This window comes from Vulpes vulpes, chromosome 2, assembly GCF_048418805.1.
Source record: "Vulpes vulpes isolate BD-2025 chromosome 2, VulVul3, whole genome shotgun sequence".
Lineage (NCBI taxonomy): Eukaryota > Metazoa > Chordata > Mammalia > Carnivora > Canidae > Vulpes > Vulpes vulpes.
Window position 1 is genome coordinate 11,361,257 of NC_132781.1, and position 22,649 is coordinate 11,383,905.

The 22,649-nt window shown below is 50.2% G+C and overlaps 1 protein-coding gene across 1 annotated transcript in view; it reads left to right on the top strand.

Annotated features, from left to right (window-relative positions):
* Window positions 1-1,649: 1,649 nt before the first annotated feature.
* FAM20A (FAM20A golgi associated secretory pathway pseudokinase) overlaps window positions 1,650-22,649 on the top strand; it is a 49,200-nt gene continuing 28,200 nt past the window's right edge. The window contains exon 1 of the mRNA XM_072746745.1: window positions 1,650-2,568. Coding sequence (XP_072602846.1) covers window positions 2,186-2,568 — 383 coding nt within the window. The 5' untranslated portion in view covers window positions 1,650-2,185. The remainder of the gene's footprint in view (window positions 2,569-22,649) is intronic.

A 22,649-nucleotide genomic window follows, 5' to 3' on the forward strand; every position in this document is an offset into this window, starting at 1 on the left:
GGCCTCAGTCAGTTGAGCAATCGACTCTTGATTTGGGCTCAGGTCATGATCTTAGGGTCGTGAGATCGAGCCCCATGTTGGGCTCCGCACTCGGCAGAGTCTGCTTATTCCTCTCCCTCTGCTCTTCCTCTCCTCTCTGCCCCATCCCCCACTGCCGCTTCTCTCAAATAAATAAATAAATAAATAAATAAATAAAATCTTAAAAAAAAAAAAACCTGAGGACCAGTTAAAATTTGATTCCAGAAAAAAGAAGGAGCTCATCCAACAAGCCCTACAAATGCCCACCACCAGACCCAGCAGAGTGAAGCGGATGGCAAGAGTATCATCTTGGGGGTCTCTCACTTGGACTGGACTTTTAGGCCACGATGTGCTCTGGAAAGCGGTCCCTGTCTGACATCCCCCTTTCCCATACTTCATCACTTTTGTCCTGCTCATAAACAGTATCTAACTTAACCCAGTGGGCTACAGAAACCAAGAAGCTGTGATACATCTAGGAAACGCATATTTCACAATTATTTACCACGTCCTGGGGTCTGTTCCAAGCACCGGATAACCCTAAGGGGTAGGTCCTATTATTGTCTTCAGTAACAGATGAGTGGATGGCAAAGACCACAAGAATCTCCCACCCCAAGCACAGGGGAGAGACCTCTGATCTGAACCCACAAGCCAAAGTGTGTCTGAGGATTCCTGACTCCAGCAAGGAAAGTGGGCGGTTAAAGAGCACAATTAACATACATGGGCAGCTTCACTGTCTGGGCAGGCAGCTCATGGCAAAGACGCAGTGGTCTGAACCCTCAGCAGGGCAGAGCGGCCTCCCTCCCCAGACCTGCGCTTCCCTCCCCGCAGTCCCCCGTTAGGTAGAGGAGCCAGGTTCAGGCCTGGCCTGCCTCTTCCCCCAAAGGGAAATGAGGTGGGGGAGTATAAACGACCTCACAAGCTATCCGGAGAAAGTCTAGCATGTGTCCTCCCGTGATCCATTTGGGTGGACTACTTTCCCACCAAACTAAATGCAGAAGTTCCGAGTCGGGTGATTGGGAGGCCCCTCCCTCCTCGAGTGCGGGAGAAATTTCCTCTTTGTAAAAGGGCAAGCACAGTTGGAACCAAACTCCATCCAAACAGGAAATCACCAACATTCTAGGTAAAGTCGGGGCCTTCCTTTTAAAGGACAAACTTTTTTGTTCCTTAAGCGGGTGTTTCCTCGGCGCCCACTGGGTGCCAGGCGCGCTGGGTGCCAGGCGCGCGGGGCAGGTAGTGGCTGTGGACCTAGTGTGTGCCCCGGGGGCAAGGGAGGAGGATGGGAAAGACAACACACACGCGCACACACACACACACACACACACACACATCTGGCAAATCTTGCAAAAGAAAGACTTTCGGGGGAACTGCCTTTTTTCTAAAAAAGAGGAGAATGAGACTAAAAGGTGGCACATACACAGGCGCACACACGCGCACGGGCACGCACACACCCTGAGTCCCCCCCCCCCCCCCCCCCCAGTGCTGGGACTGAGCCCCGCGAGCCGGAGGCCTGGGGCGAGGGGGATGGGCGCGCCGAGCGGCCCGGGTGACAAGGTGCAGGGCAGAGCCCGCAGCGGCCCCGGAGTTGGCTGCGAGCTTGCGCCAGAGGCAGGTGCCAGCTGCGAGTGGGCGGAGGGGCGGGCGCGGGGCCAGGCGGGGGCGGCCCGGCGTCACCTCTGCCTCGAGGAGTCGGGCGCGCAGAAGAGCTCGCCCCGAGCAGCCGGGGGGCACGGGCGTCCCCGCCACCCGCAGGAGGAGCCGCGGCCGCGGTCGCCGCCGCCGCCCAGCGACAGCATCCTCCGGACAGACGCCCCAGGCTCCGCGGCCGCCTGCCCCCGCCCGCTCCCCGCGCTCCCGCCCCCCAGCGCCCGAGCGCCCGCGGGGGGGCAGCAGGCACCCGCGCCCCCGGCCCTTCCCTGCGGCGGGCTCCTGGCGGGCGGCGCGGGGACACCAGGTGCGGGAGGCAGGGCCCGGCAGGCACCGGCCCGCGGTCTCCCCTCCGCGCGGAGGAGGGACGCCCGCCAACGCCGCCAGCACCCCCCAGCCCTGCGCCGCGGGCCCCCGAGGTCAGGGGCGACACCCCTCCAGGGGGGGCCCGCGCCACCCCGGCCGGCCCTCTGCGCGCGGCGCCCTCCCGGGTCCCCGGAGACGCGCGCGCCCCGGCGGGGCCATGCCCGGGCTGCGCCGGGACCGCCTGCTGACCCTGCTGCTGCTGGGCGCGCTGCTGTCCGCCGACCTCTACTTCCACCTCTGGCCCCAGGTGCGGCGCCAGCTGCGGCCCCGGGAGCGCCCGCCCCGCTGCCCGTGCGCCCGCCGCGCCGCGACCCCCGCCCCGGCCCCGGCCCCGGCCCCGGCGCCCGCCTCCCCGGACCCCCGCGCGGCCGCGCGCAACTTTTCCCGAGCGGGGCCCGGGACCGGCTCCAAGCTGCAGGCCCTCTTCGCCCACCCGCTGTACCGCGACCCGGAGGGGCCGGTCCCCGGGCCGGAGGACCCGCTCCTGGCCAGCCAGGAGGCGCTGCGGTACTACCGGAGGAAGGTGGCCCGCTGGAACAGGTGAGGACCCCGGCGCGCCCGGCCCCCACCCCGGCCCCCACCCCGGCCCCGGCCCCGGCCCCCTCCAGCGGCCGCGCACCGCAGCGCCCGGCCCCGAGCGCATCTCAGCGGGAGAAAAAGTTTCTGTGCCGGTAGCACCGCCAAGAACTGCCCCGGCCTCCCCCACCCGCCCCCGGAGCCCCCAGGGCACTCCGTAGCCCCACTTCTGTTCCCGGCGCCGCTGCCCCGTCCCCACGTGGGACCCGGGTGGTGGCGGAGCGCGTTCCCAAGCAGCCCAGCTCCAGAGCCGCTTTCAGTTCCGCACTTAGCTTGGGACCTGGGTGCCTTCCAGAAAGCAAGGCTACTCCCCTGGAAACCCAGCTCATTCTCTTCACTTACTCCTCTGCCCAGGTCAGAGATCACAGGAGGTCAGCTGGGGCAGAGAGTAAGTCGTTCCTCTCCCCACCCCACCCCCACCCCCTTCTGTTTAAACCCTGGCTGTCCCCCTGGTCCATGCTCTAACTTTGAAGGTGGTTTTAGTTAGTGTCGTGGTAATTGGGGCTGATTTGGAGCTGACGATTGATGCTTTCACAGAGGAGATAAAAATCCACCTGGGAATTTTTAAGATCCAAAGCAAAATGTAGAGGGGAGGAGGCGATTGGGGGGGGGGGGGAGAAAAAGACCCAACCTATTTAGGATTCAATGAAGAAGCTATCTTGGTAAAAAGGGTGGGAAGGGGGTGGTTTGGAGACGAGGGAATAGTCAATACTGATATTCCCCCAGCGAATGACAGAGACCTTCACATGAGCTAGAATTCTGTTTTGAAGTACAGACTTGTCTAAATATCACTCACATCCAGAGTTCATTTTTGCACCACACCCATCACTTTTCTTAATAATACAAGAGATTTCAAAATGAGATGTCATCGGATGGTTTTAGAGTCCCTGCGGAGGATGGGTAGACCATAAATCTCGGTGGAGACTCAGTGCTAGCCCAATTTAACTGTTTGCTCATTATTCTGCAGTGCTGAGACCGGCTGTGGCTTGAGAGAGGGAGGACTTTGGGGGGGGGGGTCGAAATGGGGAGCTATTGGCTGAACTCACTATGGTGGATTTCGATTGCAGCTCGGTGGCCGATGGCTTTAAGTTAGAAAGGAGGTGGCTCTCCAGTGCATTGCTAATTGCGTGGGATAACAAGGCAGTTTGAGACGGCTTCTCAGACGCTGTCATTTTTCAGCATTACCTTGATTTCACCAATAACGCGGGCGTCGGGATCAATGGACTAGGAAGTTTTGCCCTTAGAAAATTGTCTGCGCGTCTGTTGAAAGGTTCAAGAATGAGGGGACTGTGGAGCAAAGTCACTTGCTTTTGTAAATGTAGATCAGCATTCACACATTCACATTTGTGCGGCCTTCAACTTCTTAAGGTTACCTTGGTCCTGAAGGAAAGTCCTGGGGGGGATGTTTAGGCAGAAAAGCAAAAATCTTTCTCACCAGCGTGTCCTACAGTCGATCTTGAGCTTGATTTCTGCACCATTCTGTGTCACAAAAACCCATGCTACTGCCCAGAAATGATTTTGGTCATTTCACAGAGGGCCAGTGGGGGCTGCTCACATTGCTGTGTTCAGAGGCGACAGCATAGTTTCGCGCGGTTGGTTGACTGTGACAGTTGTGACATTGTATTTTCCTCTCCCTTTGGATACTTGAGGTCCCGAGTGAGGTTTGGGGGCTGTAACAGGCGAGTAAGCTGCGCTCTCGAGTGTTGAAACTTGACCTCGGACGCAGAGAACACCTACCCCCACCCCACCTGTATGGTGAACGTCAGCAGGATGATGCTACCTAGCGTAGGCGTTGTTACCTATGTCAGGGTTAAAGACGGAACATGGAAGACTCACTAGCCAGTGTGAATGTGAATCACGCCCAGAGTTCTATGGTCAGAGGTAAGTCACTCGTTACCTGAAGCGAGGTGGTGCCCTGGTGAACATTCAGCGCAGGGAGGCATCGATGAAGCCCACACGTCTGCCACTATGTGCTACTGCGGCTACTCTGGGCCAGGGAAGCCTCCAGAGTTCTGTGCAGACAAATAATTAGAACCGACAGCGAAGGAAGAAATAGGGAATGACCTTACTAATTGTGTATCTCTTGCACGGACGAGCCCTCCTTGTTTGCAGCCACAACCCAGCCAATGTTGAAAAACTAGACATTTATACACCTATACGGTTGCCATCACGCCAATAATTACCTAAAGTTAAGTGTTATCGAAAATAATCGTAGCGGCCAGCCATCGGCCCCACCAGGGGAGTTTCAGGGAGTGAGCTAAGCCAAATCAGCATTCTTCACCACTCGCCCAGAAGAGACCATCAATTTGAGTAATTTTTTTTTTTAACCACCACACTAATAAGTAATAGTTTGAAGTTGGAAGGTAGCTTTCTACAACGCGAGCTCGTGACCAATACAAGGTAGGTAACGACCTAGTTTCTCCCCCCACCCCCACCCCAGCACATTCCTTTCTGATTTCAGTGGAAGATGGAGCTTGGACATTGATTTGGGACGTTTCTGGTTTGGGATCAATATTTGCTCATTGTAGGTCAATGTTGGGCGAAGCTGAGATGCGAAAGATGCATCGTGTGTCGTGTGGACTGTCTTGTTGCTGTCGGACACTCGGCCATGTCTGCGAACTTCCTCAACCCACTGCTTTTCCCTCGCGTCCTCTTCCTTCCTCCCTCAAGATGTAACCAAGTGTGGCACCGTCCGGGTTAAAAATGCAATCAGGGAAGTGTTTCTGTCAGGTTGTTGGTCGCTGATCGCAGCGAGGGAGACAACGCCAGGCTCCATCAGGCGTGATGACATGTTTGGCACCTGTCTTGAATAGTGAAAAGGAGACAGCAGAAGGAGCGAGGAGAGGGTGTAGACCGCAGGACTTCAGGCCATAAACCAACCAGCCAGATGAGGCCAGATGAGGCCTTTTCCTTTCAAAGTAATAATGGAAAGCAGGGGCTTACCTGGGGCACAGGTAGCTGCTCACCTTGTTGCGATTCTCTACCTCCTAGAGGCTGGGCTTCCTGGGTTTGTGGGCTGGGTTTCTTCTCTGCCCAACATCTGTCCTTTGACATGTCAGAAGTGGTCCAGCTTGGCCTGGCCCTTTGCCCTCTTATCTTTCGTTGGCTCCTCTGTAACCCTCTGGTCTTGATAGGCAAGGTCAAACAGGGTCATCCCCCCCTGGTGTCGAAACTCCAGCAGCTAGCACACACACGCGGGTCCCCTACTCTCTGCTTTTCTTCCTTGACATTTCCTCGGGTATCAGGAAGGTTGTATTTTCCTACAATTATAGCTTCAACATTTCTCAGGAGCATGTATGTGTGTGTATCTGTGTTTTTCCCACCAGCCCAGAGACAGGAAGCACCTGTCTTTCCCTCTCCTCCTACCTCCTTGCTGTCACCGAAAGCAAGCCGAGCCCTGAGTTGCTCTTTGAAAATCACAGCAAAGAGACTGGGCAGCTTTTCAAAAGTGACAGTTGTTTAAGGGGAGTAAATTGGCTCAAGTCTTTTCCGGGGAAGCTTTGAGAAGATCCAGCAGCAGAGGCAGGGATAGGAGGGGTGGGGGGCAGTGGAGAAGTTGCGGGAGAGATGAAAAAGAAGTCAGCTGGAAACAAGAACTGTCTGGTCTGGGAGGTTCTGAAGGCAAAGCTTCTTCCCACCATGGCATCTATGGAATGAACAATACAATCTCTTTCTTCTCACCCCCTCCGTCTCCCTGCACCTGTACCTCTTCGTCTCTTTCCTGTTGGTCCCGTGCTGGCCCCAGACCATGTGGAGCATAGACTGGGAGCAAGCAGTTCAGCTCGCAAGGCAGATCAGTGTCCAGGTTCTCCCTCCTGGATGGAGGCCACTTGCCTTTCTCCCAGAGTCACCAGGGCCTTGGCCCCTTGTCGGATTCTTTGGCCCGGGATGCTAGGCTAAGAAAGGAAATGGCCTCCTTCAATCTGCAGATGGACCTTGACCAGACCCATGTGTGCTTAGCAGAGGGAGTGGGAATCCTAACTCCCATTTTTCTCTTCCAATTAGAGCTTTGCTTGGCTGATCTGGGAACAGCTATTATTTTAGCGTTTTCTGCATCCCTGGACTTGTAGCTGGAAGAAACCTCTGCACTCTTCTCTGAGCCACAACTGCAAACAGATGGTTTCTGAGAGGGTTAATCCAGAGGCCTTTGGGGGGGTCCTTCTTCTCTGTCATTCCAGAACCCAGTCTTTACCACCGTTATTGCAGCAAAGACTTACATCAGGGAGGGTAGTAGTGATGTCCATCCAAGGAAGACAGGCACTTCCTATGTCCAGTGATATCAAAACGAAGCCCCACGGCCAAGCACTGGAGGCATGTTTGTCAGTGGTTCCCTTGGTCCCAACCCCAAACACCTCCTTTCATCGTCCAAAGTTCGCAACAGTCCTGGGAACTCAACGGGCTAAATATTTGCATGCAAATCCCCCTACCAGAAACATGCTTGACCTGGTCCAGGTACCTCCCATACATTTGCTAATTTGGGCTTTATAGTTTCCTTAGAAGTAGGGGCATGTGGTAGACAAAATTCCAAGATGGCCCCATTAGATTCCCAGCCCTGTGTACACACAATTTCTCCTCATTATTCAACCAAATTCTAACCTAGGTACTGCTGTAAAGGGATCTTACAGATGTCATTAAACTCCCAGATGAGTTGACCTTGAGATAGAGACATTATCCAGGTATGTCTGACCTAATCACAGGGGCTTTTAATTTTATTTTTTATTTTTTTAAGATTTTATTGATTTATTCATGAGAGACACAGAGAGAGACGCAGAGACATAGGCAGAGGGAGAAGCAGGCTCCCCATGAGGAGCGTGATGTGGGACTCAATCCCAGAACCCCAGGATGGTGCCCTGAGCTGAGGCAGATGTTCAACCACTGAGCCACCCAGATGCCCCTCACAGGAGCCCTTTAAAGGGGGGGTAGTTTTGGGGTGCCTGGGTGGCTCAGTTGGTTGAGTGTTTAACTCAGTTCATGATCTTAGGGTCCTAGGATTGAGCTCCATGCTCAGCAGGGAATCCGCTTGAGGATTCTCTCTCTCCCTCTCCCTCCACCATTCCTCTTGCTGGGGCACACACTCTCAGTCTCTAAAATAAATAAATAAATCTTTAAAAAAGAAAAAAGCGGGATCCCTGGGTGGCGCAGCGGTTTAGCGCCTGCCTTTGGCCCAGGGTGCGATCCGGGAGACCCAGGATCGAACCCCACGTCGGGCTCCCAGTGCATGGAGCCTGCTTCTCCCTCTGCCTGTGTCTCTGCCTCTCTCTCTCTCTCTCTCTCTCTCTGTGACTATCATAAATAAATAAAAATTTAAAAAAAAAACTTAAAAAAAAAAGAAAAAAGCAAGGAGTTTTCTCCAGCTGATGGAAGAAAAGGAATTCATAGATTCAAAGAATGATAAAGATCTGATGGACCATTGCTGACTGGAAGATGGAGAGAGAGGGCCATGTGGCAAAGGACACTCAGGAGTTAAGACTGTCCCTCAGGCGACGCCAGCAGGGAAACAGGGACATCAGTCCCACAACCACAAGGATATGATTCTGCCAACAGCAAGAATGAGCTCAGAAGCAGATTTTTCCCCCGAGTCTCTGGACAAGAACTCAACCTGGTCAACAGCTGGACATCACCCTTGCAAAGCTGGTGCAGAGAGCACAGCTGTGCTGCGCTGGGCTTCTGGCCTCTAAACTCTGTGAGCTAACAGATGGGTGTGACTTTACGCCACTAGGTTTGGAGTAGTTTGTTACACAGCAATAGCAAACAAATACAGCGCTTCTGTTTATTTCATTTCACAGAGGATACTGGGGACAAGAAGGTTGCATAACTTGCCTTCCGAGGTCAGGCAACTAGCAAACCACAGGCAGGCTTTGAACCCAGAGGGTCTGGCTCCAGAATGCATGCCCTAACCATCAGCTCCACCACTGTGCATCCTTTGAGGTCCACAGGCCCTCTTTCCCTCTTCTGGAAAGGCTTTCCTAACTACCTCCACCCACTCTGGTCCCTCCCTGACTGTATGCATCCTCTCCATATAATACCATATTATTTTTTATGACTGGACACCATCCAGCTTCATGGTGGCTGTGTGAAGCTCCCTGTGAGAATGACTGGCCACTTGCTCCTGGCATGAAAAGCCCCCAGCTTGCCCGTGGTCACATTAATATATCTGCTTCATGGTATCCCATGAGGTGGGGGTGGGGGGAGCCAGAGTAAATATCCATGAAACAAATAATTGGGAACAGACAACATCAGGATTTGGGGGCTGTTAGTAAATGGCCTGTTATCTCCTATGAAAAAAAAGCCTCAAACTAAAACAATACCAACTGTAAAATCACCCCAGCTATAACTTTCTACTCCTCCTCTGAAGGTCTAAGACAAAAACCACCCTACTTAGACATTCTGAAATCCGAATCTGGGGTGGGTGTTCTCTTTATTGCAATAGCTTAAATAAAATCAATTTGGAAAAAAAAAAGCCCTGAAGGAAAGTTGAGAAGGTGTCAAGTGCCAGGAAGAGGGAATTTCCTTAGCTTCCTGCACTTTCTGAGGAAGAGCAGCCAAGAAGTTTGCATGAAAGCAAGTGGGAAGCACAGAGATCCTGACTTCGCCAGAGCAATCCCTGTGCTGCCCCCTTGGCAGATGCTGACCTGTGTTTTTCTTGTGATTATTCATTAAGCGGGAGGCTGACAAGAGCCTGTGGGTTCTGCTGAAGTAGGCTTGCATGTGGCCGAAAGCCCAGTGGGGATACCATTCTCAACAGCTGCCACTTGAGTGGAACAGAAGTTACCAGGCAGAGGAGCATCTGTGAACCTGTTGTTACAGGCAGGCACACACATCTATGCCTGATGAAAACCACAGCGAAGAGAAAACAAAAAAAAAGGGGGGTGGGGTGGGGGGGGAGCTTAGCTCTGTCACTTGGCAGCGTGTCCTGTGGTTGAAATGTGAAATCAGGACAGACGGGAGTTTGAGTGCCGTGGCGATGCTGGCATCCAGGACTTCCAAGGCCAGGCACCGGGGGCGGCCAGTGGAATCTGACTTGGGCAACAGACCACGCTAAGAATCAGAAAAAGGTCTAATTTATTGGATCCCCTAATAACAGACCAGTTCCATTTGGGAAGCCGCAGGGAAGCAGAGAATGGTGGAAGAGAAGCCAAGGACCTGTAATAAAATTCAGCAAACTATGGAGAGTAAAAGAGAAACTTGAGAAGCGTTGGCAGCGGGGACCCAGGGACTGAGAAGCTGGCCCTGGAAGAGGTGGAATTTTAGAAAACTTGGAAGACAGGGGCGGGTTAGAAAAGATCTCGGCTGGCAGAAGGAAACCAGGGCTGTCTGGCCCTGGGAAGCCAAGCACCGCGCTCAGCTAGCAAACCTGAGCCTGGGCAAGCTTGGTGGGTCCCAGGGAAATCTGTCCGATGATGCTGACCCAAATGGAATCTGCATGCTGGGACAAAGGGTCTCTCCTGGCCCGCTCCAGTGACCCGCAGGGCCTCCGTCTCATCAGTCCAAATGGGAGTTTGCTATCTCTGACTCATTTTCTTCCCTGGCTGAATAGGAACCGTGCATTTATCTGCACTTCACAGCTCAGCTCGTGTTTTTCAGCTCTGATGCAAGAATGATGCTCAACCAGGAGCGGCTTTTTGTGCAGTCAGAGGCGCAAGGCAGAGACCAACCACAGCTTCACAATCAAATCAAGCCCCTTATCAACCACGGGTCCGTCGCGGGGCATCTTTCACAGGCTCATTGGACCCCACTGAGTTCAAGTGATGAGGTCTGTATTTAAATGTGATGCCCCCCCCCAAAAAAAAAATGTGATGCCAAATTTGCATCCTGTGCATATGCTTATTTCCCCCAAGAAATAGCTTATTAGTTCCAAAAAGTATACTTTGGTTTCAAGTGACAGAGTAACGTGGGCCAGAGGAGGACATGCAGGGACTCCAGGAACCAAAACTCAGTAAAGGGCAGCTGTCCTTTCTGTCTTCCTAGTTTCAATCCCCCACCTGCAGAGTCAAGTCCCAGCAGCCCTAGGGCCGGAGGGACAAACGGGTTTCTCCCAAGTTCAAAAAGAAAGATTCTGAGCAGAGATGCTGATTGACCCTGTCTGAGAAAACAGGGGGGCCATACAGGGCTCTGATGGGTTCACCCTTGAAGGGGCGGCCCACCCCTCAACCAATCACAGATGCCAGGGGGCGGAGCCATTGGAGACTTCTTTCTGGGCAGGTGGCTCAGGATGGGGAAGAGCAGTCCTGGAAGTGGGGGGGCTTGGTGGATGGACAGCCTGCGGGGATCCTGGAGGAACTGCCCTGACTAGTGATGCTGGAACATTTCTCAGCTTAAGCCTAGGGCACTTTCTGACTCCTGTAGACACTGTTCTGGAGTTTTAAGACTTTTTTTTTTTAATTGGCATTTTTTTTTATTGGAGTTCAATTTGCCAACATATAGCATAACACCCAGTGCTCATCCCATCAAGTGTAATTAAGACTTTTTAAAACGAAATTCAAGGGTGCCTGGGTGGCTCAGGTAGTTGAGTGTCTACCTTTGGCTCAGGTCATGATTCCAGGGTCCCGGGATGGATCCCCACATCAGGCTCTGCGCTCAGTGGGAAGTCTGCATCTCCCTCTCCCTCTCCCTCTGCTCCTCACCCCCACTTGGTCCTCTCTCTCTCTCTCTCTCTCTCTCTCTCTCTCTCTCTCTGTCAAACAAATAAAGTCTTTTAAAAAAAATAAATAAAAATAAAAAATAATACCAAAATCATTCATAACACATTCCTAGCATGTGCACACTTTTTACACCAACCACTAAAATCCTCCCAAGAAGACAAGCATCTTTATGTATTGGGGCTTACATCAACTTTACTCCCTTCCCGGGAGAGTCCAAAGAAGAAACTGATGTGGACACAGCTCATTCACGGGCTCATTCATGTCTCTGTCTCCTGAGAAGAGATTCCACTTGGAGCCAAGGTGCCTGTGAAGAAATCACTTACCTTCCTCAGGCCTATGTTCCTTAGGAAATGAAGAGGGGAGTTTGTGGTCCCCTCAAGGCTCCCCGCCACCCTGTTTTGCAAGCATGGCACATCTTTGACCAACGTTTCTGCTTCAAAGTCTACCAGAGCGGAAATATGGGATATTCATTTTCCAAGTGCGCTCCATGAACTTCCAGGGTGTTGGGAGGCACTTCTCGGGTCCTGCAAATGATTAATTTTCACCTTGAAAGAGTGTACTTTAAGATGATTTTGACGCAATATGAGAAAGCTCACACCCGATTGTGTTATGCACATGGTAGCACACTGAGCCTCTAGCAGGTAATTTATGCGGACAGATGGCTTCTCCTCTCTTTGTTTAACTGAGAAGTATCCTGAGATTGCAAGGTGAGCTGTTAAAAACTCTCTCCCGTCCCAACTACTTATGTGTGTTTATCAGAATTTTTTGTACTCTACTACCAAAACAATGTGTGGAAATTAATCAGGTACTGAAATTAGACTGTCTCCCATTACCCCCAATTTTGGATGCTTGAGTTCATAATCCTGTTATCCCTCTCATTCTTACTGATTAACTTTTAAAAATAAGTTTACATATTTTACCCCACAAATTAGGTTCATAATGACAAATTATAAATTTTGTTTATTTGATACATTGGAGGTTCTGTGTAAGATTTCTTTTGTAAGGGAGGTTCCACTTCTAGAAAATTTTTGAAAACCACTGATTTGGAATTTGTGGAAATAGAATAAACATCTTTTCTTCTTTTCTCTAAAATCAGTGCGCCTAGAACCCAAATCCCGTGCCCCTCCCCCAGCTGTTCGCAGTAAGGAGAGCATAGCAGTTGCTCTCTAAATGACCACGCCCCCCATCATGGCTTTGCCAATGCTTCTGGCTACTTGAGCATAAGAGAACATTTTTTTTTTAATTTTTTTTTTATTATTTATTTATGATAGTCATACAGAGAGAGAGAGAGAGAGGCAGAGACACAGGCAGAGGGAGAAGCAGGCTCCATGCACCGGGAGCCTGACGTGGGATTCGATCCCGGGTCTCCAGGATCGCGCCCTGGGCCAAAGGCAGGCGCCAAACCGCTGCGCCACCCAGGGATCCCAAGAGAACATTTTTTAGAGCTTGTATACTGTTTGCTTTTGCTGCACAATGAATCATTCCAAAATATAGTGACTTAAAACAAGAACCATTAAAAAAAAGAAAAGGAAAAGAACAAGAACCATTTATTAGCTCATGATTCTGCAAGTCAGCAATCTGGGCTGGGCTCAGCTGAGTGTTCTTCTGGCCTCTGCTGGGATCACTGAGACATCTGTGCTTCACTGCTACATAAGCTCTGCTGATCTTGGATGTACCCTCTCCCATGAGGTCCCATGTCTGGGATCCTGGCTGAGATGATGATTGTGGCTCTCCATGCCCTGGTATCCCCCAGTCAGCTAATCCAGGCTTCATCACATGGTGGTAGCAGTTTACCAAGAGAGAATAGTCCCTTAGGTCCTGGCCAGAACCTGCTCAATGTAACTTCTGCTACATTTTATTGGCCAAGATAGATCAAAGGCCATGTGGGTGGGATGCCTGGGTGGCCTAGTGCTTGAGTGCCTGCCTCTGGCTCAGGGCATGATCCCAGAGTCCTGAGATCAAGGCCTGCATCAGGGTCCCCGTGAGGAGTCTGCTTCTCCCTCTGCCTATGTCTCTGCCTCTCTTTCTGTGTTTGTCTCTCACAAATAAATAAATAAAAAATCTTAAAAAAAAAAAAAAAAGGCCATGTGGGGAGACTCAGTCTCCTGGCCATCAAAGAGGAGGAGGTCTAGTATCTTAGTACTGTTCCACTGCATAAAGGCTCAGAGGAAGTCCCCATCACTTAGCTGTGGCAAGAGCCTGCCCCATAGGTCAGTGACAAAGAAATCTAACATAACCCTTCAAGAATTGAAAGAAGCTGTTATGGACTGAGTTGTGTTCCCACAAACTTCATTTATGCAAGTTCTAACCTGAAGTACACCTCAAAATGTGACTGTAGTTGGAGACTAGATAATTACCATTAAGGTGAAATGAGGTCACAAGGGTGGGGCCTTTATCCGCTATGACTGGTGCCCTTGAAAGAAGAGGGAGAGACACCAGGGATACCTCTGCACAGAGGGAAGTCCAGGTGAGGACACAGGGAGAAGACAGCCACCCTTTAGCCCTAGAGACAGGCCTTAGGAGAAACCAAGTCTGTTGACACCTTGATCTTTGACTTCTAGCCTCCGGAACCATGAGAAATAGACTTCTATTGCTTAAGCCACACCAGTATGTGGTATGTTGTCACAGCAGCCTGAGCAGACTAATCTAGAGGCTAAGTGATGGGGAATGGTTATGACTAATCTGCTGGTTTAGGCCTGGCTCCCCCTCAGCTCCTGGGGCACAGGCAAAGTCATCTCTGAAATGGTCCCCTCCTCTTGGTGCAGTTCTTCCAGCTTCATGAGGCCTCTGGGCCTCCCTTCTCAACCCCCTGAGAACTCCCTCACGCCCAGACAAGACAGCCTCAATCCCTTCCTTTGGGCCAAGTGTTTGTTTAGCTCTTCATTCAATCTCTCTTTAAATCTACCTGTTTATGGATAGACTTGGTTCCTCCTTCCCTTGGAGACCATTTCTGAGGTCCGAGGCTGATTCTTGGCTGTGTCCCTGCATCCGGCCCACAGTGGTCTTAGCCTTCCCCAAGGCCACAGATGCTCTGATCGAATGGGTCCAGGACACAGCAGCTCACAAAGTGTTTAAAACTTGTTTTGTACATTTGTATTTATTTATTTATTTTAAAAATATTTTATTTATTTATTCATGGGAGAGACAGAGAGAAAGGTAGAGACAAAGGCAGAGGGAGAAGCAGGCTCCCCGCAGGGAGCCCAATGCAGGATTCAGTCCCAGGACCCTGGGATCACGAACTGACCCGAAGGCAGATGCTCAACCCCTGAGCCACCCGGGTGCCCCTGTTTTGTAAATTTTTAAGCACTTCCTTTCATATGAACCAACATAATAATTAGAACAATGATGAAGACTGGTTTTCATTTATCAGGTGTATTAAGAGCCTGTATTTTATAAGCAAATTTCCAAAGACCATTACCCGTTCACTTATCTGTAAGGCATTTATGATGATAATTGTTAATATTATTAAGGGCATGAATATGTAGAGTTCTTTCTACTTCCTGAAGCTCTTTTGAACAGTCTGTAATTAGTTCACATAGACAAGGATGGGTCTTCAGAGCCAGTAAGAGGTTGCCCTGAGTATCCTCATGGAAAGACATGCCGTCGATCTGTGTTTTGATATAAAACAGCGTCCTTGGCCTCAGCCTGGGCTGGCCCGGCCTCAGTTGTCTGCAGTGGACTCTATGTAGGGCCCCTGGGCAGCAAAGTGCTGTCTTTGCAGAGACCTTTGGAAGCCACCCCTCTCAGAGAACTTTCTGTTGAAACGAGCAAAAACCCCTTCAGTGAAACCTGATGGCATCAAAGCAACACAGGGAAAAATCTGTGTGCCGTGTTTCTTATAATCACAATCATTGCATTATGATAATATCATAGTGAGAAACGGAGGTCTTCTAGTATAATTTGCTATCAGAAAATTAAATATACCATCAAGGATGGATTTTAATGCCATACACTGTTTTGCTCAGTGGCCTGGACCTCTGCGCAGAGAACACTTGACGAGACGTAGGGCGATGGCTATGTGCCCGAGATGTCTGTCCCACTTCTCGGAAGCCAGAAGTCATGTCCCTAAGCCACTGGATGTTAGCATTTCCTGAGCAAGTTCTGAGAAGGGAATTTAGTCACTGGCATTTGTTTCTTAGGGATACTGTAATTTAAATTTATTCTTTCACAATTCTGGAGGCTGAAGCTGAAACCCAGGTGTCAACTTGGCAGAGGACAGCCTTCTGTCCAGAGGCCCTGGGGGAGAACCAGTTCTTTGCCTCTTACAACAGTTAGTGGCTGCCAGCATTCTTTGACTTGTGGCTGCGTCACTCCCAACTACTCTGCCTCCATGGTCTTATCACCTCCTCTTCTGTCTCTGTGAGTCTGTGTCTTCTCCGCGTCTGCCTGTGTCGCTCTCCTATAAGGACATGTGTCATTGGATCTGGGGCACATGTGGATAATGCAAGACCATCTCATCTCAAAATCCTTAACTTTGTTACATCGGCACAGACTCTGTTTCCAAATAAGGTCACATTCACAGGTCCCAGGGTTTAGGTCATGGACATTAGGTCTTTGGGGAGACCACCCTATAGCCCACTGCAGTCATGTTCCATTATGAATACAAAGGCCGTCAGTTAGCATTGTTTTATTTTTTAAAAAAAACAACTTTTAGGGCCACCTAGGTGGCCCTTCCGTTAAGCATCTGACTTTGGCTCAGGTCATGATCCCAGGAACCTGGGATTGAGCCCTGCCTCAGGCTCCCTGCTCTGCAGGAAGTCTGCTTCTCCCTCCCCAAGCTCTTGCACTCTCTCACTCGCTCTCTTACTCTCTGTCTCTCTCTCAATAAATAGACTCTTTAAACAAACACACATTTTTTCAAATGTTTACATAAAAGGGGATCCCTGGGAGTCTCAGCGGTTTGGCGCCTGCCTTCGGTCCAGGGCGTGATCCTAGAGTCCCACGTCAGGCTCCCAGTGTGGAGCCTGCTTCTCCCTCTGCCTGTGTCTCTGCTTCTCTCTCCCTCCCTCTCTCTCTCTCTCTCTCTCTCTCTCTCTCTCTCTCATGAATAAATAAATAAATAAATCTTTTTAAAAAATGTTTACATAAAAGATAAAAGATTATCTGATAGGTAATTACCCTAAAGATAATTATGACATATCTCATTACAAAATAAATGTAAAATAGTTGAGAAAAACAAATCAAAGGGAAAATAAGACCAGTGGAGCCTAGAGTGAAGAACTTCTCAGAACACTTCTATGAAAATCTGCCCACCCCAGAGTTAGCTGTGCTCGGGAGAACCACCAGTCATGTCTACAGGGTGAAAGCTGGCCAGTGGCCCAGGGACGGCACAGGGATTCCTGGAAATTCCCTGCTCTCCGCCTCCCTCACATCCTACACTGCAGAGGACACTATGTGGCATAAGGACCAGGGTCCTCCAGTTGGGAAGACTTTCCCACTGGCAGCTCAGCACGTTGCCCAGCGTAAGTGGCACTGTGTCCCAGAGCAAGTCCATACAATCACGTCCCCAAGGGCCCTGCACGGCCCAGTCCCGGCGCTCAGCCCAGCTGGCTTGTCATATCTAAGGAGAGAATTGGCAGCATTGAGGTTCCAGAAGAATGAATAGCAGGCACATCCTTTGGGCAGACCTCTACCAATCCTGCTTTTTTAGCAGAGCTTCTGATCGACATTGAGTGGCAGTGTATTTAGAATAAAATGCCTGGAATCACCTGGAGCGCAGCTTCTCAGAGTTGTCATTCAGCGCAGAGAAGGAGACCTGGCAATCGGCTAAACTTGGAAGTAGGAACAGAAGGTTCTATATGAAGGTTGTGGTCAAACAGGATGGGTGAGTGAATGCAAAGCCACTGACCTCCGGCCAGCGAGGAGCCAAAGGTCCAAGGGCAGGCTGGATCCTCTTTACACAATACTCTGGGATCTGCTCTGACAGACGGGCCAAAGGCTAATCAATACTGCAAAGCCATATGCCACGGCATGTGACTGCAAAATTTGGGGCTGGAAAAACATTAGAAGAGATTATAACCGAATGCCCACCTTCGATATTAAAAAACCATCAACAAAGCAACCAGTGAATGCCTAATTTGAGCAGCAGAATTTAGTAGTGGCCCCTGCGGGTTAAACTCATTGCAAAATGTAACCGAATGAGGTGGCTTCCTGTTCTGTTATGAGCTGTAAATCCATTAAAAGGTCCGAGGAGGTCAGCCAGAAATGATGAGCTTGGATTTATGGCGGTCGTTCCGCAGCCCTTCTTTCTGGCAATAACAGAGCTAGTGACCTGTTAAGGTTACTTATAATCTGTGATATGAAAACTATTTTATCTGCATATATGAAAATGCTTCTTCCTGATTTTTCTGGCAGGGTATGCTGTGTCCAACTCATCCCAAAATTCAGTTACTCATTAAGTGTAAAAGGCAAGCAGATGGACCAGAATGATTGCACCCCAAATAAGCAGCCGGCTCCTTCTTGCCCTTTGGGTCTCCTTTCAGAATGGCCCCCTTACAGGGGTCTTTCTCGTCCCACCGACCTAAAGGGGTCCCAGGGCCTCATTTGCTTTATTTTCATCAGGACTCTTAACAGGAATTAACACCTTCTTGTTTATTGATATGCTTAGCATATAACCTCACTAGACCAGAAGATTTTTAAGAATTGTGTTGAATTGAATGGCTATATCCCTTTCCTAACCCCCAACATCTATCACCGGTATCTTATTTGGAAAAAAGAAAAAGTCTTTGTAAATGTAACTAAGAATCTTGAGGAGATCGTCCTGGGTAATCTGGGTGGGCCCTAAATCTTAAAACAAGTGTCCTTATAAGGAAAAACAGAGGAAGACTAGACACAGAAGAGGGGGAGACAGTGTGTCCAAGAAAGCACAGAGCAGAGTGATGTGGCCACCGTGCAGGGAATGCCAACAGCCACCAGAAGCTAGAAAAAGCAAAGAATGGAATCTCCCCCCGGGGCGCCCAGAAGGAGCACAACCTTCGGACACCTCGATGTCAAACTCTTGAACTGCAGAACTGAGAGAGTTCTGGGGTTTCTGGAAAGCCACCAACTTTGTGACCATTTGTTACCGCAGCCCTGAAGAGCCTAACAGAAGGACAGAGGCTTGCTTGCCTCTTTGGCAACATAACCCGGTCTCTAAAAGGCTGGCTTGTACATGGTAGGTGCTTAATAAATGTTGGGTAAATGAGTGAGAAAAAGAGTACTTATGAGGCTTTGTAGTTAGGGCAGTTCTGGGTTTAAATCCTGGCGCTGCTGCCAGCTGCTGAAAGGCCTGAGGCTCCTCTTCTGGAGACCCAGGGTCCAGGGCAGCAGTGTGGGCTGTAATACCCACCCCAAGGGGTATCAGGGGGCCGAGCGAGGTCAGGTATGTAACACACTGAGCAAGGAGCCTGGTTCCCATGGCACTGAGTTGCCAACAACAAATTCCACCCAATGGTCCTTTATTCCTTTGTGTTCCATATGGGTTACTTGCCACCTTCTGGATCCAGCCTTATGCATTTACATGTGATACTTGGGTTGATGATGAAGCAGCAGCAGCAGCCTTGCTCAGCTCCCAGTGCCAGGGAAGGGCACCACTGCTTCCAGCCCAGCCAGTGCCCTGGCTCGCCTTGGCCACATCTGATGCTTCCAGAGAGAGAAAATACAGTATTGATCTCTCCACAGTCCCCTGGGTGGGGTCAGACACCCCGTGCTTGCCAATGGATAAAACACAGAACTGGGTCAATGTGCAATTAGCCCACCTCTTTCAGAAATCACATTGCTCTCCACACCACACGCACGCTTCTGAGTAAAAACCGGTCAGCTAATGTTTGCTCGATGACATGACTTGAAATGACAGGAATCATGCAGATTCCAGGAATGACAGATTTTTTTCTTTTCTTTTCTTTTCTTTTTCTCTTTTTCTCTTTTCTTTTCACAAAGCAATTTCTTCAGCCAGTTGAACAGGCTGCTCTCTGCTCATTGCAGACCTTCCCCTTGCAACCGAGCCTCCAGTGAGCCAGTGACATTGGCAGTAGCTGAAACCTGAGGAGCACTTACTCCAGGGGTGGGGGGTGAAGAAGGTGCATTGCTTCCTTCATCAACTATCTTAGTCAAGGGACGCCTCAGTGGCTCAGTGGTTGAGCATCTGCCTTTGGCTCAGGTCGTGATCCTGGGGTCCTGGGATCAAGTCCCACATCGGGCTCCCCGCAGGGAATCTGTTTCTCCCTCTGCCTGTGTCTCTGCCTCTCTCTATGTGTCTCTCATGAATAAATAAATAAAATCTTTAAAAAACCTATCTCAGTTAATCATCACAACAACCCCGTAAGGGAGGTACTATTATTGCACCCATCTTCAGTTGAGCAGAAGGGCTCAGGCAGGCTAGGTTACACAAGAAACAGCACTTCAAAGGCAGAAATTCAACATTGACTTAGATCGGGTCCTGGTTGCATCTCTGAAATGAGATTCAAGTGCAGGAGGTCCGAGGGTGGGGGGCCGTGCTCTCAGAGTGCACCCTTGCATTGGGACCCAGAGGTGGGCGAGCCAGAAATGCTCCCAGCCCTCTGCTATGGACACGCCAATCGCTGCGGTCTTCCCGGAGGGCAGGTTGGCAATAAGCACCCAAGGCCTTTGTAAAAACAGCTCAACTCATCAATCATTTTGCACCATAGGCCCATTTTATTTATTTTTAAATTCTTTATTTATTTTTTATTTTATTTATTTCTTTTTTAAAAGATTTTTTATGTATTATTCATGAGAGACACAGAGAGAGAGAGAGACAGAGACGCAGGCAGAGGGAGAAGCAGGCTCCATGCAGGGAGCCTGACGTGGGACTCTATCCCAGGTCTCCAGCATCAGGCCTGGGCTGAAGGCGGCACTAAACCGCTGAGCTACCCGGGCTGCCCTATTTTTATTTTTATTTAAAACTTTGCTTTTGGAATCGGTGGGTGGGGGGATCAGAAAATCAGTTATGGTACAATGTCTCACCCATATTCTGATTCCAGGCTTGGGTTTAATCATGACCTTGGACGAGAGTCACCTGTGCTGCCTGAGACTGGTCCCCATGTCTTTAGGGAAGTACCGCTAACAGTACTGACTTGATAGGGAATTTCTGTGAGGATTCCAAAGGTTAAAATTGCAAGTGCTTCAAACAGTGCCTGGCACAGGGTAGGTGCCTTATTATTATTCAGACCTATGGACCCGTTTGGGGGGGGTCACTTGGTTCCTCTTAGGTCTGAATTTTGCTCGTGAGAACAGAGGTGCACGTGGTCCCCACTATACCCCGTCTGATTCAGGCCTGCTGCCCTTTGGGTCCCCTCCAACTCAGAAGCCCCTGTCACATTAGGTAGGGCTTACTCAGTCGCTGAGCCAGACGGTGACCCTGTGAGATCAGGATGGGGTTGGGGACTCAGGATGGGGTTGGGGACCCAGGCAGAGTGAAAACAAGTGGTCCGTTGCAACATAGCATGGAACCAGCTCGGGGAGGAGGAAGTGATCGTGTTTCAACCAGACAGAAATAAGCTTGTGTTGAGAAATCAGGCCACTGGGCAAAATCTCACTAAATTCTGGATGGTCGTTGTTTTCCCAACAGCGAACAGATAAGCACGGTTGGCGCGTTCTCACCCCCCACGCCCCACCAATAATCTAAATAAGTCCTTGACAAAGCATCACTTTCTCTGCCGCCTTCGTGAAGAGCAGAAAAGGCTCGGGTCGGACCCCCTGGCTGCTCATTCCTCCTTTCCATTTACCACGTTGTCACTACACCTTTGTGGACCTTAAATCTCCTCCTCCCTCTGGAGCTTGGAGGGATGCTCCCTTCACAGGGCTCGAGGGAACGAGAATAAGATATTACATGCACAGAACCCCCCAAAATACATTTGTAATAAGCTCTACACAAATGCAAGTTAGTAGCGTCAAATCAAAAGATGCATCCTGCGTTAAATAACTACCACGAGGCCGGGGCAGAGGCACCTGCAGCCCGGGGTGGGAGAGTGGAGAGGACCTGCATCGCTTCCTGGCCAAAGCACTTAAGAGGCAGCAGTTAACCCTCCAGTGAGTCTCTTTCCTGACCTTGATTGACCTTGGAAGGCCTCACGCTGGGACCTCTGTGTGTCCCTAATGCCAAGTCCCTGAATCGTGCCCCAATCTTCATTCAGCAAGTAGCAGGAGTGCGAAAGAGGTCTTTGTTGTGTGAAGCCACTGAGATTTCAAAATTGTTACTCTTGCAGAACCTGATTTTACTCCACAAACCCATGTGGGAAAGAAATTTCTTTTTCTGAAACATCCAATCAAATGAAACCCTGAGCCCCCTTTCCTGTTAGGATAGAAGTTGAATCCAAGTCATGATGGGATCCCTCTTCCCCAAACCCTCTCAGTGTCAGGGTGGGGGCGGGGGCACTGTTGCCTCCATGCTGAGCTCCAGCACAAGCATAGGATTATTTGCTGAGGTGGGTTTCTGGTACCTGAAATGCACCTTCCTAGGCACTCCACATACTTTGCACCACCCTGGGCCACCCTAACCCAGGAAACAGACCTGACACATGAGCCCTAGCCAGCTCTCCTTTCCTAAGCTTGCGGAATTTGCATACTTTCATCAGTAGTTTGTGCTTCGGTGGGCACATCCTACTGTCAGAACTCCCTGTCTAGCACAGCCCTTCACTGAGGTTAGGATTTCCAAAAATCAAAAAAGCCAGAGAAGGAGTGGGGGAGCCTGTCTAAATGCCTGCTTGATCCTCCACCGTAAAGACCCCCCCGAGACCAGGAAACTCAAAAGCCTGGCTACCTTCTCGGAACAAGGGGTGGGAAAAATTTCACAAGAATAAAAAAAAAAAAACCCACACGTTAATATCTCAATAAATTATCCTACCACGTGGGCCATTGCTCATGCCAAGGAGGAAGACAGGCCAAGATCTGCAATCACTCTCTCTCGCTTTGTAAATCAGATGGAGAAAAGAATGCCATGCAAATTAGCCCCAGCTCCAGGCCAGGGACTTGAAAGAATTTCATCTGTGGCTGAGCCACAAGGAAACTGGCCTACAAACCATGAAAATATGTGCCCCCATCCTAACCCCTGATTGGAACCACCCGAAATGAGATCTCACCTCATTTAGACCTTTCTGTCCTTTAAATGCCCGGGGCCTGTGTGATAGGCAGTAAGGCCAAGCTCAGACGTTTTTGAAAATAAGTACATTTTGATCAATCTTTGATTATCAGAAGATCCCAGGTGTGGATCTTTAAGGTCTCTCCTTATTTGTGGTCCACTTTGAGTGCCTTTAGACCGCATTTCTGTCTTCTGCACTCAGGAAAAATGGTACAGGAGAGAGAAGACCCACGCCCACCCAACACCAATATCATTCGCTAACAGTGTTGTGTGTGTGTAACGCGTATTCATGTGTAGCATGTGTGTATACATGAGGCTTCTCTACCCGT